The sequence below is a fragment of the Parasteatoda tepidariorum genome, chromosome 9 (assembly GCF_982258835.1).
Source record: "Parasteatoda tepidariorum strain Cologne lab strain chromosome 9, Ptep-v5.0, whole genome shotgun sequence".
Classification (NCBI taxonomy): Eukaryota; Metazoa; Arthropoda; class Arachnida; order Araneae; family Theridiidae; genus Parasteatoda; species Parasteatoda tepidariorum.
This window is the reverse complement of record NC_141763.1, coordinates 84989856-85007511: the sequence shown is the minus strand read 5'-3', so window position 1 is coordinate 85007511 and position 17656 is coordinate 84989856. Positions and strand designations below refer to the sequence as shown.

The following is a 17656-nucleotide window of genomic DNA, read 5'->3' as shown; positions in this document are numbered from 1 at the left end:
TTTCTGCCCTAACTGAAACACTGATGACGGCACAAACAGGGAGATAAAGAAAATATATTTATAGCCGAATAAATCGAGTTAAAGATTATCAGCTCCGAATAAAAGTATTTGTTGAAATTTCTGTTATGGCCATTGCCTTTCTAGAATGACTGTTTTTATGAGTCTTTTGTCTTGGAGGAAAATAAAGCGTCAATTTATATCACACTTCCTGAAATCAATAGAGGAAGTAAAGAATGGTGTTATTTTTTATTTATAAATTACAGTTATAAGGTAACTATTTCATTCTGATGATGAAATTTGAATAAAAATATTATGTGAGCTTAATTTTTATTTAATTTAATTATTTATTTATTATTTAGTTGGTAACGAGAAATTCTTTTTCCTAACTTTTTCAATTCCGTTATAATATTTGTAAATGAATAAAATCGATTTGAATTGTCCATTATCTTATGGTGACAAGGAACTTCCAATGAATTGAATGTCGGTCAAAAACCTGCTTTCAAACAACTATAAACAAACTAAGGGTTTAACTAACATTTAAACAAAATTTAGTGAAATAATATCAATTTTCGCCTAGTAATGACCAATCGGCAATTACTTAATATTATCTAATTTTCCTATTCTATCTCATATTTGATCTTTTTTTTTTGACGGTTCATCTCTCTCTCTCTCTCTCTCTCTCTCTCTCTCTCTCTATATATATATATATATATATATATATATATATATATATATATATATATATATATATATATATATATATATATATATATATATATATATATATATTTACAAACAGACGTTTTACGAGTTTCAAACTGTTAAAATTAAATAAAATTTTACTCTGAAAATTTAATGTTGTATATATGAAAGAATATTGTTTGAATTTTTTGGGGAAAGTGATTTAGTTATAAAAAGCAGCATTAAATATGTTTATGCCTTTTTATAGATAATTTTTTTAATGAAATATTTTAGCGTGTTTTTTATCGAAATTATAACATCGAAATAATTTTTTAGTAAATGAAAGGAATTTCAATATTTTTACGAACAATATTTATCATTTTCGAATTTCGTATCAAGCTCAAAGAATATAATTATAAAAACTCTATATCATAAATATTTTTGAATTTTTCATCTTTAAGATATTTTCTTAAGTTGTATTTAGCTGCTATTATCACTATGCAACTCAGGCGAGAATTTTAAATACATCCATTAATAATTTCAGGAAAAAATGAGATTATCTCATAACTTTTTAAAACTGCAAAGTGCAGTTTCCATATTTTCGTTTCATACTTTTCATGCGTTGGTTCTTTATTGCAGGCAATTTTACTTTCGGAATAGTTTATACGGTACGTTGGGGTTATTTTACGGAATAATACGCTTTTCTTTATATTACTAATTATTTTGTATGCATCTGGATAAATTCGAAATTTTAATTTTTGTAGTCAAAATTTTGTAGTTGTAAGTCTTTTTATTTATGAAAGATTAATTCTTTTCTGACCATTAAATATCATTAATTTTAAAATGTTAGTGTATTTATGTTATGAGTCAGAACATGCTTTATAAAAATTTCAACAAATTTAGATAATAGAGGAAGATAATAGAGGATTCTTAGTACAGTGAATGCATAAACAAAATTGAATAAAAATGAAACATGAACTTAAATTCACGAAGGGCAACTTAAGGTTAAATTATCCTTCCATATCGTTCTATGAGGATAACCTCACAGGACTGCAGTTTAAAGGTAAGATTCGATTTTAATACTTATAACGTTCTTCTTATAACTTCAACTTATAACGTTCTAAATAATGTCAACTGGTCTTAAGAATAATTTTTTATCTATATAATTTATTGCTTAAATTAACCTTAAAGGGATACAGAGAGATTCTCCTAACAAAAGTTTTTATTTAAAAAAAAAACAAATATGTCTCTTTTTTTTTATTCTGAGCAATATGACCTCAAGTTTAAGATAATAATCATAAAAATTCCAATGTTGCAGCAAAAATACTGAAGTCCCACTTACTAATATAAACAATATCACACTCATTTTCTACATTGAAATTGTCTGGGAACTCATGCATTTTGTTTAAAATTAATTGCTCCGAAATTTGTCTTCATATCTGTTTTTTTTTTTTCGATCACAGATCTCGCAAGATTTCTAGATTCGAAACAGTCGAGATCAAGAACATTTTCAAGATTTTCGAGCTTCTTATAAACCTATTAAGTTAGAACTTGGTAACCGGTTTGATTTTAGCAAGTTCCTAAAATTCCTACCAGGACTTTAATGCTGGTAAATGAATTATGTTTATTAAAATTAAAATAAAATTATTACAAAAATCCATAATATTAGGGGCTTTTTGTAATAAAATTTTTTTGAAGAAAAAAAAATTCAATTTTTTTTAAGATAGTATGGTTTTAGGAAGAACGTATTTAACAGCCCTTTAAAAAAAATTTCAAGTCATTCACAAGATTTTTATGATTTTAATCATGCGCACAAGACGTTATAGTGGTTTTTTTCCACTTAAATTTAAGCTTCAAAGTAAATTAAATTCAAAAAGTTAATTTCATTGTTTCAAAAAATTTTTTGCATTTAAATAATGCCTGTGCTTACGCAATTCCAAATTAAGTGTTGGCATTACTTGCGATTATCAAGTTACTTAAGATTCGAAGTACTAGGACTGGTATTCATGGATTTTACAGTACGTTTTACCATAAAATCCAAGATTTTATGGAACAAAAAATCAGATATACCGTAATTTTAACAACATTATTTACTTTAAAATCACTGAATCACTGTAATTAAATCAATTTTACTATAAAAGTCACAATATAAAATTTCATGGTAAAAGTGTACTTTACGATAAAATGCATTTTACGATTAAATGGTGCCGATACTTTTTACCGTAATTTGATTCAGAATTTCACATTATGAACTTCTTAAAAAGCGCTATGGCTAAATAATGGGTGTAACATAACAAACTTCTACTTCATTGATAAATGTTGAACCAGTTTATCTGCTCATTTAGAGATTCCCGAGAGAAAGCAAGCTATCTTTTCAGTTATTTTAAATGGATTTTAGGGATTAAAAGAATTAAGAAATATTTTGAGCCTAAATTTTTGATTACTTTAAAGTTCGAAGCATAATAAAATTAATTAATTGAAACAAAAGAACTAAATACATTAAATCTGTTTAGGCTTATAAAGTTACCCTTCTTCTTTATCTTTTTCTCTTCGTCTTATTCTCTTCTTTGAATTCCTTTTTTTTCTCTTTTTTTCTTCTTCTTCTACTACTTTTTACTTCATTTTCTTTCTTCTTCTTTTTCTATTTTTTCTTTATCTTTCAGTTCTCATTCCTGTTGCTCTTCTTCTGATTTTATACTTTCCACAAGATAATTATTCTCATAATTCATCACTATAATATCTCTTTTCATGCTGCTTGCATTTTACGCTGCTTTTCATATCTTCGAAACTAAAGTAATTTACTTTTTCCAAAATTGCTTAAGATGACATAAATGCAAAAATTTCAAAACATAATACAAACATAATGTAATAATAGGAGATAATAAGCTGGCATATAAAATAATAAGATGATATATACGTCTATATTCAAAAAACAATTCATTAACTGTAACAATACAACCAAAAACATTAAATCTGTTTAGGCTTTAAAGTTACCCTTCTTTTTTCGCTTTTCTTTTCTTCGTTTTATCTATTCTCTGGCATCTTTCTTTTACTTTTTTCTTTCTTCTACAGCTTCTTTATTTCTTCTTCTATTTTTCGTCGCTTTTCTCTTTTCATTTTTCTTGTTCTTCTTATTTCCTTATACTTTTAATAACATAATGATTCCTAGTTTATCACTGTATAACCTATTTTTCTTACGTTGCACTTCATACATTCGAAACTAATTGATTAGTATGATACAAATCCGCATATTTCAAAACATAATACTGCACTTAAATATGGTAATAGAAGGTGGAACTTCCTACAAACTTATCTATACAAAGTGTATTTATCAGAAAATCAGAAAATTTTGCTTCAAAATTTCTAACAATATTTTTATAATTGGAATAAGGAAATATATTTGTAAAACATTTTAATAATTGTATGTATCGCTTTAAATTTTTTTCTGGTGATACAACCATAGAACAAATGCAAGTATTCCATGAGACGTGTTAAAATTTAAAAAAAATATGTTTTTTTTTTTTAATGAAATGTTTTCTTAGAATTGATATGACGCAAAAAAAAAACTCGCCATGTTTTAAATAAAAATATCCACCCTATAACATATATATATATATATATATATATATATATATATATATATATATATATATATATATATATATATATATATATATATATATATATATATATATATATATATATATATATATATATATATATATATATATATATATATATATATATATATATATATATATATATATATATACACAAATTAACATGAAAAACATGAATAAAATAAAAATAAAAAACTAAATGGTAAACAAGAATGGTAAAGGCAAATAGTCGTTGTCAAGACACATCTAATTGCCATAAATAATGCGATATTTCTGAATTGAATTATATATATATATATATATATATATATATACTTTTTATTTTAATTTACTACAAAATCGAAACAGGAATAACTCTCCTTAAAAATAGATAAGTCTACAAAATATTTATTTTGTATGGATGTATTATTAAAATCAATTTGATGCAATGCATTTTAAAATATAATGACATGCTTAAAGGTGGTAATAACTGATAAGAACTTCTATAAACCACTCTTGTCAAAACCTTCCCAGAATAAGATTCATCATCGCGAAATATCGAATCATAATTAGCTCAGAAAGAAACTGAAACTTAATTCTTTATTCTGAAACATTTCTTTCAAAATAAATGTTGGAAATCAATATTATCAACCGAACTTGTCAAATGTAATTTTAATAATGATTAATGAGATCAGTAATTAAATGCTAGAAAACCTCGCGAGAAATTAACTTAATGCAACCTAATATCGATCCTTATGTATTGCTTAACTAATCTGTAACAACGTCTAGAGTGAAATACTATTGTGAAAAATCTGAAGTTGTACTGTAAGAGTCATCAAAAATACAAAGACTAACAAAGGCAATAAATTAGTGTAGCATTATGATATAGATCAGAGTAGGAGCAGACGAAATTTTTAGAACTCTTCCAGAATTAACTGATTAAAGCAGAAAAAATTATGTCAATTACCCGTTACAGGACTAAATGGTAAAGAATTTAAGATATATCTCATGGCTTGAAGAATTTTTCTGTTATTATTTGATATCGTCTGTAATGATGGAAATTGTTATGGTAATTGTTTAGTTAATAATTGATGACAGTTTCTTATTTATTTTTTTCAGTCGATATACTTTTGTTTTCTATTCCATGGTTCTTCTATTAAGCACTTGGTACCATACTAAAAAGTTTCAAATCTAGCTAAACATATTTATTTTGATAATGATGATCATTTTCTGCACTCTCATTGGACAGACAAATCACATGAGTTACGTACATATATACATTATAAGATACAAATCTTTCCGTGTGGACAACAGCATACAATTAAAAATTAATAACTAACTAAATAGTAAAGCAATGTGTAAATTGTTTTCGTAATTATATGAAATTACTCGTTAAATATTTTTCAACAATATTTCTTATAATAAATCAAAAAGTTAATACCGAATAATTTTTTACGATTTTGCATTCATTATTTTAATTACATATGTTTGCCGGGCACAATTTCGCATAAAATTTATTAAGCAAATGAAACATTACTGTTTAATAATTCTAAAATATTTCATTAGTTATACACAGTTTTAGTTTTGCTTATCATAATAAATAGCTGTATAATAAAATAAGACAGTTTTTACGTTTTTAATTTGGAATAATGATCCATAATAGAAAAACTAAAAATAGCAGATAAAATATTAAGTTGTCATAAATAAATGCTACAGTTAAATACTATTAAATAGGAGATGAAGAATTTTTCTATTGGCAAAATACCTTTTTAACTTTAGTTACTTTCATGCTGAAATCTTCTTCGTTAATTACTGAAAGATTTTTAAGGACAATAATTATGAGCAAACAAGAATGTCAAGTAGTATTGAATTTCTATTTTTTATGTTATAAAAATAAACATTTTCAGCAGAATCAATGCAAAAGCCTGCATCAAGTACCCGAAAAACACTATTATTATTCTCGTATAACATCTATGAATATGATGCCACACACTGACAAGATGTGTTTGCAGTATCAATTTACACTTCCCTATAAATTCTGCGGAATGTGGGTGTTAAACATACGTCACAATTGATGCCTAAAATTAGAGGCAAATAATTGCTTGCGTTAAAATTGGTCACATAAGTGCCAATAATGAAGTGCAATAGCATCGCACGTCTACGGGCTGCCAGTCAAATAATAGTATTTGAATGTTATCTGTTATTAACGAAGGTATAATTTTGAGTAGATTTAATGTGGGTAATCCGTCTTATTTATTTTGATTTATAACACTTTTCTACTAAGCCGTAGCAAAGACATTCTTCGTATTTTATTTTTAAATAATTCTTCCAGTTTAATTATTTCTCCACAGCTAATTTTTAATTTATTTTTCTTACATTGGTTATTAACGGAATTCAGCGTTATCATTTTTCTCAAATTCTTCAATATAAAAAAAATATGTAAAAAATATATGTGTATAGTTGTAAATTGTAAAACGACGGACCAGGTAAAATTAATTACCAAAATAAAAAAAGAGAAAGAAAACAAATATATATTGTAAAATTTAAACCCTGACAAATTAAGAATCTTAAGAACATTTTATTCTGCAAATAATATATTGAACAATTAACGATACTGGATATTAATTGATTTCACAAAATATAAACTTGAATTGAAATTTTTAACAGTAAACAAGTTGAAAATAAGATAGCAGCAAATTATTTAGTTAATTAAACATGAAAACGATTTCAGACAGTTCAGCACAACTAATGACAACAAAACATAAAAACGACTCACCTCGTAAATTAATATAGCTAATAGCTATCGATAAATAACAATTTTGAATGTATCATCGTAATATCTTTGGGAGCTGGTCCCGAAAAGAAAATTATAACCATCTACAACACATCGAATTCGTATATAATTTGCTCCGTGACGAAAAACAAAGTAAAAGTAAAGGTTCGAAAATGAAACTTACTACTGCGCAGACTCAAACAAAAATTGTGCTGACATCTCTGAATTTGAATTAAACAAAATAAAATGATATATGATGAATTGATGCTGCTAGCGTTTAAAGTTACAATTAAGAATTAAAAAATACTATATTCAGATTGAAAATTAAATAGCAATGAATAATAAATTTTTTAAAACTAAACATCCTGCCGGCCAAGGCGGTGGAGGAGTCAGTTCTTGGGTAATGGGCAGATTTTTGTAATGGGTCTGGTGAATTGTCCATTGGAAGTCTTGACTTCTACGACCCGAACCAGTCCGTCACTGCCAGGAAAAGTCCTTAATATTCGGGCTGAAGTCCATTTTAAAGGTGTGGAGATCGAGTCAGTTTTTAAGAGAACTAAGTCCCCAACGGCAACATTCGTTGATGTACCAGTCCACTTAGATTTAGTTTGTAGAGTTTGGAGATAATCTTTACTCCATTTGTTCCAAAATTGAGCACGAAGTTTTTGAATTAAAGACCATCTAGACTTGAGACACATGGATGGTGATGGGTCTCTCTCAGGCAATGAAAGAAGTGGAGCACCCACAATAAAATGTCCAGGGGTAAGAGCCTCTAGATCACTTATTTCTGAGGTTAAGGGACATAACGGTCGAGAATTGAGGCAAGCCTCAATTTGGCACAAGAGCGTAGCCAGTTCTTCGAAATTTAGTATAGCTGAGCCGCATACTTTTAGCAGATGTCTCTTGGTTGATTTAATATTAGACTCCCAGAGTCCGCCAAAATTAGGTGTTGCAGGAGGAATAAAGTGCCAAGAGATTTGAAGATTGCTGGAAAAATCTTGAACTGAATTGTCTCGAACAATTTTGTACAGAGACTTCAAATAGTTACTGGCTCCTTTAAAATTTGTGGCATTATCACTGTATACATCAGATGGCAACCCTCGTCTAGCAATAAATCGACGAAAGGATGCTAGGAAGGTTTCTGTTGACAAATCAGAGACAAGTTCCAAGTGGACAGCCTTCGTAGCAAAACAAATGAAAAGTGCAATGTACGACTTTAAGGTGACTTTAGATCTTGGTAAATTTGGTTTGGTTGAAATTGGACCTGCAAAGTCCAACCCAACACGTTGGAAAGGTTTAGATGGAATAACTCGATCACGTGGCAAATCGGCCATGAGCTGGCTTGAAGAAACAGCATTTACCTTTAAACAAGTTATACAGCCTCTGAGGATCTTTCTTACTGTGTTTCTCCCAGCTGGAAACCAAAATTTTTGCCGAATTAAAGATAAAACTACAGAAATGCCAGAATGTAACGAAAGCTTATGATAATATTCTATAATAAGCGTGACAAAATGATGACTTTTCGGCAAAAGAATAGGATGTTTAGCCGACAGTGGCAGATTTGAATTTTTGAGTCTCCCACCAATTCTTAAGACCTTGTCAGAATCTAGAAAAGGTGAAAGGGTTATTATTTTAGAGTTTCTTGGAACACAGCCTTTATTTTTGATTGACTTAATTTCAGCACTGAATTCCACCCTTTGAATTTCTTTAATAATTGCGATAAGAGCATTATCCAGTTCACAAACTTGAAGGCAACCGTTTATCCGATTTTCCGAATTTCTCGAGTTGAACACGAATCTTTTACACCAAACAATCACTCTTATTAATTTGCTGAATGATGAATATTTTTGAGTTAACTTTTGCATCGAATTACTTTCAACTGCTGAGGCATGTATTAAAGTGTCAGGGTTGGAAGTGTGAACCGAGTTTGGTTTAACCTCTTCGGTGAATGCTGAATTTGCATTAGATAGCCACTCCGGGCCCTGCCACCAAAGTTCCAAGTCCATAAGCTTCTTTGGAAAAATTCCTCGAGTGGCGCAGTCGGCAGGATTGGTAATACCAGCCACATGGTTCCAGTCGCCAATATTAGTAAGTGATGTTATGGCTGCAACTCTATTTTTTACGAACTGATCCTTTAAAGAGTCTGATCGAATCCAGCTCAGAACGATTTCTGAATCCGACCATAAGAACACTTGCTTCCAAAATTGATCTATCGAAATTTGAAGATTACTATACAATTTTGCCAGCAAATGAGCTGCACACAGTTCGAGGCGAGGTAGTGATACTGTTTTCAAAGGGGCGACCCTGGGTTTTGCTGCCACTATGTTCACTGAAGCTCTATTTTCGTTGTCCACTACTTTCAAATAAAAAACAGCTGAATATGCTTTGAGTGAGGCGTCGCAAAATCCGTGTAACTGGGCATCAATGATTATATTATTTATAGAGATCAGTCTTCTTTGAATTGCTATTTCCTTTAGAGCTTGTTTTTCAGCCTGGAAGGTTTTCCAGACACATAAGAGTTCTTCGGTTAAAGGTTCGTCCCAAGTTAATTTATTTTTCCATAGGCTTTGCATCAAAATTTTTAAGATGATTGTGGCAGGTGAAAGAAAGCCCAGGGGATCAAAAATCCTAGCTATGACAGAAAGCAGTTCTCTTTTTGAGGTAACTATCTCTGGAAATGAAATGTTCACCTGAAAGGTATCTTGCTGTGTATTCCAATACAGTCCTAAGACCTTCTGACATCGATTTTCTTCTATAGTAACATTGTGCTGCTGTGCAAGAGAGTCTTTGGAAAGATCTGATAGAACCTCTGGACAGTTAGACGACCATTTTCTGAGATTGAAACCTCCTCGTTGCAAAAGTGATTTTAAGTTTGAAACTAGATTTTTGGCATTGGGGATGGAATCTGTACCTGATAACAGATCATCAACATAAAATTCTTCCTTAAGAACTCTTGAAGCATCAGGAAAGGCTTTCTCTTCGTCCTTAGCGAGTTGTTGAAGTGTTTTTACAGCAAGATAGGGAGCACAGGCTGTTCCATAGGTGACAGTTAATAATCTGTATATCTGGATTTCTTCTTCAGGTTTGAACCTCCAGAGTATTCGTTGGTAATCAGCATCCTCTTCATGAATACGAATTTGGCGAAACATTTTCTCGATGTCAGCAGTAAATGCAACTTTGAAAGTTCTAAATTTTAGTAATAGAGAAAATAATTCGGGCTGCAAACGAGGACCTGCATGCAATGCATTGTTGAGAGAATTCCCTGAAGAATCCTTAGCTGACGCATCGAAGACCACTCTTAGTTTGGTTGTGTTGCTGTCTTCTTTAATAACGAAATGATGAGGTAGATAAAATGTTGATTCCTTAATCAGTTCGTCGGAAGGAACTCTTTCCATATGACCTAGTTGAAGATATTCCGACATGAAAGTTGTGTACTGATGTTCAAGTTCATTATTCTTACTTAGTTTTCTTTCAATGTAGTTGAATCTTTTACTTGCTTGAGTAACTGTGTCACCAAATTCTATAGAATGTTTGAAAGGTATTCTCACAATATACTGTCCAGATGGATCTCTAGCAACCGTGTTTTCGTAAAATGCTTCACAATCTGTATCATTCTTTGATTTCAGTTCAGCTTGAGGTAAAGATTCGAGCTCCCAGAATTTAGCCAACTGACAATCCAAAGATGAGGTAAGATGACAGTTCACAAAGGAGTTTTCCTTATTGGAGTTTGAGAACACTCTTCCTGATAATAGCCAGCCTAGATGAGAATTGAGTGCAGCTGGAGTACCTTTCTTCCCTAAAATTGGTTCTCCAATTAGCAAGTCAGCGTATAAGTCGGCTCCTAACAGAATGTCTATTGGACCAGTTGCATGAAATGTTGGATCTGCAAGCATTAGACCATGCAGGTGTGGCCAGTTGCATGAAGAAAATGTGAAGTTCGGTAAATCACTTGTTATGCAGTCTACAATTAAAGCTTTACAGCAAAAAATGTTCTCATTAAAATGTGGAGAAAAGACCAAAGATACTTCAGATAAAGAAGATTTTACTAGCGTATTATTAATTCCTGAAATCGAATGATTTGTAACAGTCTTTGATAATTGCAGTCTTTTAACACAGTTTTTGCTCACTAGAGATTTCTGACTGCCGTTGTCAATCAGCGCTCGGCAATTAACGAAATGCCCCTCAGCATTTTTAACCTTTATTAAAGCTGTTGATAATAAAGTATGTTCCTCACTTTTAAAGTTTTGTTGACAAGTTGTGCTGAGCTGAATATTATCCCTAGCTTCAACTAAATTTTCAGATCTGGCTGCAGTATTAGCAAATGAATTTGAATTTTGCCTAACTGAATTGTAAACATTAGAATTTATAGGGTAAAATCGATGCAGTGAAGTGTGATGTCTTTTTTGACAAGATTTACAAGTAGAGTTCGAAGAACAAGAATTCGGAAAATGACCCTTCCTTAAACAATTTGCACAAATTTTGTGGCTTTTTATGAGATTCCACCTGTCATCGATGGTCATTTTACCATAAATAGGACATTTAAAAATTGGATGACTTTCACTGCATGTAAAACATGAATTTTCTTTTTTATTCAGAACAATATTGTTAACGAATGCTTTCTTAGGAATCGAATTTTGCTTTATTTCCGTTTGTATTCCATCTTTACAAGATAAACCTTTCGCCTGTTGTTCTAAAAATTTAGCCAAATCAGAAAATTTTGGAAAATCTTGATTTGTCAAACTTAGTTCCCATCTTTGCCTAAGTGTTTCGTCTAATTTACCCAAAATAAAATGAATTAAAATTAAATCGACAAACGAGTTTACTTCTAAACCTAAAGTTAATAAAATTCGCGTAACTTCGTTACAAGTGTCTAAAATTTCAAAAATAGACTTAGCTGAATTCGGTTTCATAGACTTCAATCGAAATAATTTGGAAATTTGAGCAAACGCTAATTCTCTTTTATTATCAAATCTTAAATTTAAAGTTTCCCAAGCATGCTTATAATTTTCTTCGGTAAGTGAAAAACCTGAAATTAATTTAAGAGCGGATCCCTTTACGCTAGCGTATAAATACTGAAATTTCTGAAGTTCCGTTAAATCAGAATTTTTATCGATAGACGTCAAAAATAATTCTTTAAATGACAACCATTTCTCGCTTTCACCAAAAAACGTTGGTAATTCAAATTTTGGGAGCCTTAAACAAGTTTCTGAAAGTTTCGATTTATTATTACTAACATTAGCGACATTATTACTACATACTTCCGTTTTACTCTTTGAAAATTCACGAGCAATTTTGATTTTTAATAAATCAATTTTAGATGCGATTTCATCAAATTCATTTGAATTCGTTTCAAATTCATCTTCTTTACATTGTAACATAATATCGTTATGTATGCTGTTTAATTCAGACCAAATTTCGTTAATTTGTTCTTTAAATACTTCTAACTCTGCGACATCAATAGAAACAACATCAAATTTCGGATGAAGAATGTTTGAAATTCTAGTAATTTTCCCCTTTAACACACTACGCTTCTTTTTTAACATATCCATATCGAAATCGAAAATACGAAATGCTAATCAAAACAAACAAAAGACTCAGCGTCGTTTCCGGTACGAAATCAAAAGCACGAAAATGCAAATTCTCACGACAAAACAATAGCTCAGTGGCCGTCTCCCGTCTCGACGAGACCAAAAAATGTATAGTTGTAAATTGTAAAACGACGGACCAGGTAAAATTAATTACCAAAATAAAAAAAGAGAAAGAAAACAAATATATATTGTAAAATTTAAACCCTGACAAATTAAGAATCTTAAGAACATTTTATTCTGCAAATAATATATTGAACAATTAACGATACTGGATATTAATTGATTTCACAAAATATAAACTTGAATTGAAATTTTTAACAGTAAACAAGTTGAAAATAAGATAGCAGCAAATTATTTAGTTAATTAAACATGAAAACGATTTCAGACAGTTCAGCACAACTAATGACAACAAAACATAAAAACGACTCACCTCGTAAATTAATATAGCTAATAGCTATCGATAAATAACAATTTTGAATGTATCATCGTAATATCTTTGGGAGCTGGTCCCGAAAAGAAAATTATAACCATCTACAACACATCGAATTCGTATATAATTTGCTCCGTGACGAAAAACAAAGTAAAAGTAAAGGTTCGAAAATGAAACTTACTACTGCGCAGACTCAAACAAAAATTGTGCTGACATCTCTGAATTTGAATTAAACAAAATAAAATGATATATGATGAATTGATGCTGCTAGCGTTTAAAGTTACAATTAAGAATTAAAAAATACTATATTCAGATTGAAAATTAAATAGCAATGAATAATAAATTTTTTAAAACTAAACAATATGTATATAGTGTAAAATGTGTGTATCTATTTCTCTATATAGCATAAGAAAAAAAGACTAAGGATTTTTCATTGTTTTCGGCGCGTTTTTATTAGTCAAAAAATCACATGATAAGATCCTTAATTAGCAAAGAAGATTCAAAAACATTTGATTGTTATCGGGTTCAAAGTAATAAATGCTATAACGACGATTTCCTGTAAATTTATCCTGTTTATTTATATCTTATTTAACATTTTAAGTATTTTGCTAATAAGGATGCTTAATATGCATTTAAGGAACTAATCTACAACTATTTTTAGCTACTTGTTAATTGTTGTTCAACAACCGATCCGATTTTGAGTTTACGACCGTAAACATTAAACGCCATAACCTTGTAATTTTGAACTCAAACGAGAAAACAAGAGATCTCTTGAATCAAGTATTGAGAGAAATTTGCTTACGTTAAGTATTTGTTCATGAAATTCACCAGTATTTTCGTTACATATAGAGAGAAAACACGGAAAACTGCCACGGTTAGCCTGACCGCAAGAAACTCTAAACCATGATTTGTCTACCACTGAGGATATTTTTCCTTCACTGTGAATACGTATCGACCAATCATCTTTGGGATTCGAAGGAGGATTAAGTCATTGGGAGGAAAGTGCTCTGTCTCCTGAGCCACCACGATATATTTTCAACTACTTTATTTCATAACCGTTGTTGAACAGCCCACAAAATTTTGAGTTTACAACTAAAAGTATTCAACTCCGTAGCCTTGTAATTTTGAGCTTAATCCAGAAGACAAGGGAACTCCTGAACCAAGTATTGGGAGAAATGTTGCCTTTGTGGAGGACTTTTTGATGTAACTAACCAGCATTTGCTTTACATGGAAAGGAAAACCAGGGATTCTAACCCATGATCCGTCTACCACTGAGGATATTTTTCGTCAGCAGTGTGATCGGCGGGATTGAAAGGTGAGAGCTCTATCCTCTATGTCATATTCACATTTAACATATTCCTTCCTCGATGATCTAACAGCCCGGGATGGGCCCTGGTCTTTCACAGAGTTTTATTCCAAGCTGTCCTGTTATTGGCCGAGGATTTCCAATTTGTTACATTTACACCTTTAAAGTCATTTTCTAAACTGTCGGACCACCCAAGTCTTGGTCTTCCTTTTTCCCTAGTGGCGATTGGATCTCTAGTGGATTGGTACATAATATAGGTAGTGGATGTGGTGGATTGGTTTCTCTAGGTAGTTGATTGGTTTCTCTAGTGGATTGGTTTTGATGCTGGTATTTCTTTTTACTGGTTCGAGTATCATTCATTCTTGTCAAATGCCTTGCCATTTTCTTCTTTGAATCGTAATATACTTTATTATGTTAGAATCTTTAAATAATCTATAATTTAACATATAACGTTATTTTTAAGAGATTACTATTGAAGGACATAATATGATGTTTAACATATTATGTCCTTTAAAACTATTTTTGTTATTTGTTATTAAAATGGGAAGTAAAAACCGTGAAAATAAAAATTATCGCGATTTGATAATTTTTAAAATATAGATAAATTTGATATTGCTCTAAATATTATTTGCAGTATCAGTATATTCCGTAATTTTTAAAAGTTTCATTAGGGAAAATTAAAGTAGACAGTTGTTATTTTTTTATTATTTTTTATTAATATGATCTTGATGTTAAATTATAAATATTTTATAATTGCAGATCTGTAATTTTCTAATAAATTTTGTGTACGGCTTTCAACTCGTGTGTTAGGCGAGCTTTTCAATTAATTCCAAATTCACATAATATTATACTATATAAAAGCATACATTTAAATATTATTATATTAATTCTATAGAGAGAAATAGAGTTATTAAAGGATTAGATTCTTAACGGCTGTTTCATGCAGAAAGTCGTGTAGCTGGCATTCAATGTAGTTAGTCTCGATGCAAGCAAATTGATAAAATTAAAGTTGTGAGCTCACAAATTATGCCATGGACATTATTTAATTAAAGGGGTTACAATTTTATCCCTATAGAATTGGAAAATAAATTTATGTTATCAAATATGCATACTTACAATGAAAACTTTTGTACTCCAATTTTTGTAGATTTTTTTGGACTAAATTTTTATTTTCATAAATTACTGAGACTTCATACACTTTTGTTCAGAGTTATGAATCCAATTTTTCATTTTTGTAATTTAAAAAAAAAAGAAAACGGTGATGCATACAAAGCTAAACTAAAATTGATTAGGATTGCAATAAGATTACAATTAGATTGTGAATACAGTCTAATGGAATAACAAAAAAAGTTTCTGGAAAAACAGTACGAGCCGGGTTCTCCAATTTAAGTGAATGTCTTCAAAATTCTAATCCTCATAATTGGTTTCTTGTTTAAGTTACCTGTTTTGTTGACTTGAATACAAATTTGATTTAAATCAGGTGTATAAAAGCGAATAATACATAATTTTTTGAAAGAGAATATTAATAAGCTCAATTCTTTCGGTAACTTCTCTAACTTGAATTCTTTCTGCTTACGTCAAAATTATGCAAGAAAACGAAGCTTTGTGGCTATTAAAATAAGCTTATTACAAAGAAATGTAAAATACTCTTACAGAATAAAATAAATAAAAATTTTATATTAAATAGTAAAATTTGGTATTTCAGTGTCATCAAGTATTATCAAGTATTTTCAGTGATTTTTTTCGTTAACATAACGACTTATTAATCATGTTTTCTTATTACGATTTGGAAACATATAAATTTTAAAATGAAAATCCCGCATAAAGTTCTTTCAGTACAGCATTGTTTTTTTTCTATTTAAAACGTAACTAAAATACTTCTGACAAAAATTTCGAATATATTTCTATTCTTAAAAGAAAAAATCCGTATCTATTCTTTTGATTTAAATATAATGGTTTCTTTTGCGTTTTGTAGTCATAGTTTTGTTTTGTTTTTCATGCATAAATCAACTATGCCTCAAGACAATATGTTTCAAAGAAAATACGATTTTTATAAAAAAAATCTTTTCTTAGCTTGAATTATTTTTTTTAATCTAAAATCCTTGACCTAAACTTTAAACCTTAGCAAAATAAGTTACATTTTGGCTTTCAAATATGTTTCCATATTCTAAGCTTTTCGATTTTTGAGTTTGTAGGAAGAAATTATTCACCATAGACTCTTGGACATTCACTCTAGGAGATTTTTTCTTGTTTTGAAAGCTTTTCGAGTTTGAAGTTTGTGGGAAGAAATCATTCACCATAGACTTTGGACATTCACTCTTGGAGATTTTTTTCTGCTTTCGAAGCTTTTCGATTTTGGAGTTTGTGAGAAGAAATCATTCACCATAGACTCTTGGACATTCACTCTTGGAGATTTTTTCCTGTTTTCGAAGCTTTTCGATTTTGGAGTTTGTGAGAAGAAATCATTCACCATAGACTCTTGGACATTCACTCTTGGAGACTTTTTCCTGTTTTCGAAGCTTTTCGATTTTGGAGTTTGTGAGAAGAAATCATTCACCATAGACTCTTGGACATTCACTCTTGGAGATTTTTTCCTGTTTTCGAAGCTTTTCGATTTTGGAGTTTGTGAGAAGAAATCATTCACCATAGACTCTTGGATATTCACTCTGGGAGATTTTTTCCTGTTTTCGAAGCTTTTCGATTTTGGAGTTTGTGAGAAGAAATCATTCACCATAGACTCTTGGACATTCACTCTTGGAGATTTTTTCCTGTTTTCGAAGCTTTTCGATTTTGGAGTTTGTGAGAAGAAATCATTCACCATAGACTCTTGGACATTCACTCTTGGAGACTTTTTCCTGTTTTCGAAACTGACAAACTTGATAAAACATCAAAATTGAATGATGTTTTAAACTTTATGAGAATTGAAGAGAATTAGGAAAAAGGATTGTAAAAGTTGACCCTGAAACTTTTACCCCCCAATAAATAAGTGCATTACAGCAGCTAAAGGTTACATATTGAATGAGTATGCAATACCTGAAATATTCTATTTGGATATGTGATTCCCATAATATTTTCTGGAGTTATTGCATCAGTTCTAAAATATCATTATAGCACCCTAAATTTAAGATAAAAAATGCAGTTGATACAAGAACAGTTTAAATAAAATTATACTCTATGAATTAATCTCGCTTGATAAATTATGTGGGAATTTATAAAGATTGGAATCTTTCTTCTTTTTTATATTTTATGAAATATATATTTAAAAATTTTAATCTTTAT

General features: G+C 29.9%; 1 protein-coding gene across 1 annotated transcript; it reads right to left on the bottom strand.

The window, feature by feature from the left end:
• Window positions 1-7442: 7442 nt before the first annotated feature.
• On the bottom strand, window positions 7443-12602 carry LOC147804293 (uncharacterized). Its single transcript, XM_087151497.1, has 3 exons — window positions 11288-12602; window positions 9744-11014; window positions 7443-9545 (listed from the first exon to the last, which is right to left on the bottom strand). The coding sequence occupies exons 1-3, from the start codon at window positions 12600-12602 to the stop codon at window positions 7443-7445; spliced, it is 4689 nt and encodes a 1562-aa protein (XP_087007623.1).
• Window positions 12603-17656: the final 5054 nt, after the last annotated feature.

What these genes read in the sequence shown, in the direction of transcription:
- LOC147804293 (XM_087151497.1), bottom strand. Translation starts at nt 12,602, where the DNA reads ATGGATATGTTAAAAAAGAAGCGTAGTGTGTTAAAGGGGAAAATTACT. An exon ending in TTGTCAACAAAACTTTAAAA is followed by an intron (nt 11,015 to 11,287) that starts GTGAGGAACATA and finishes CTTTAATTGTAG; the next exon opens with ACTGCATAACAAGTGATTTA. An exon ending in CACAGCAAGATACCTTTCAG is followed by an intron (nt 9,546 to 9,743) that starts GTGAACATTTCA and finishes AAAACCTTCCAG; the next exon opens with GCTGAAAAACAAGCTCTAAA.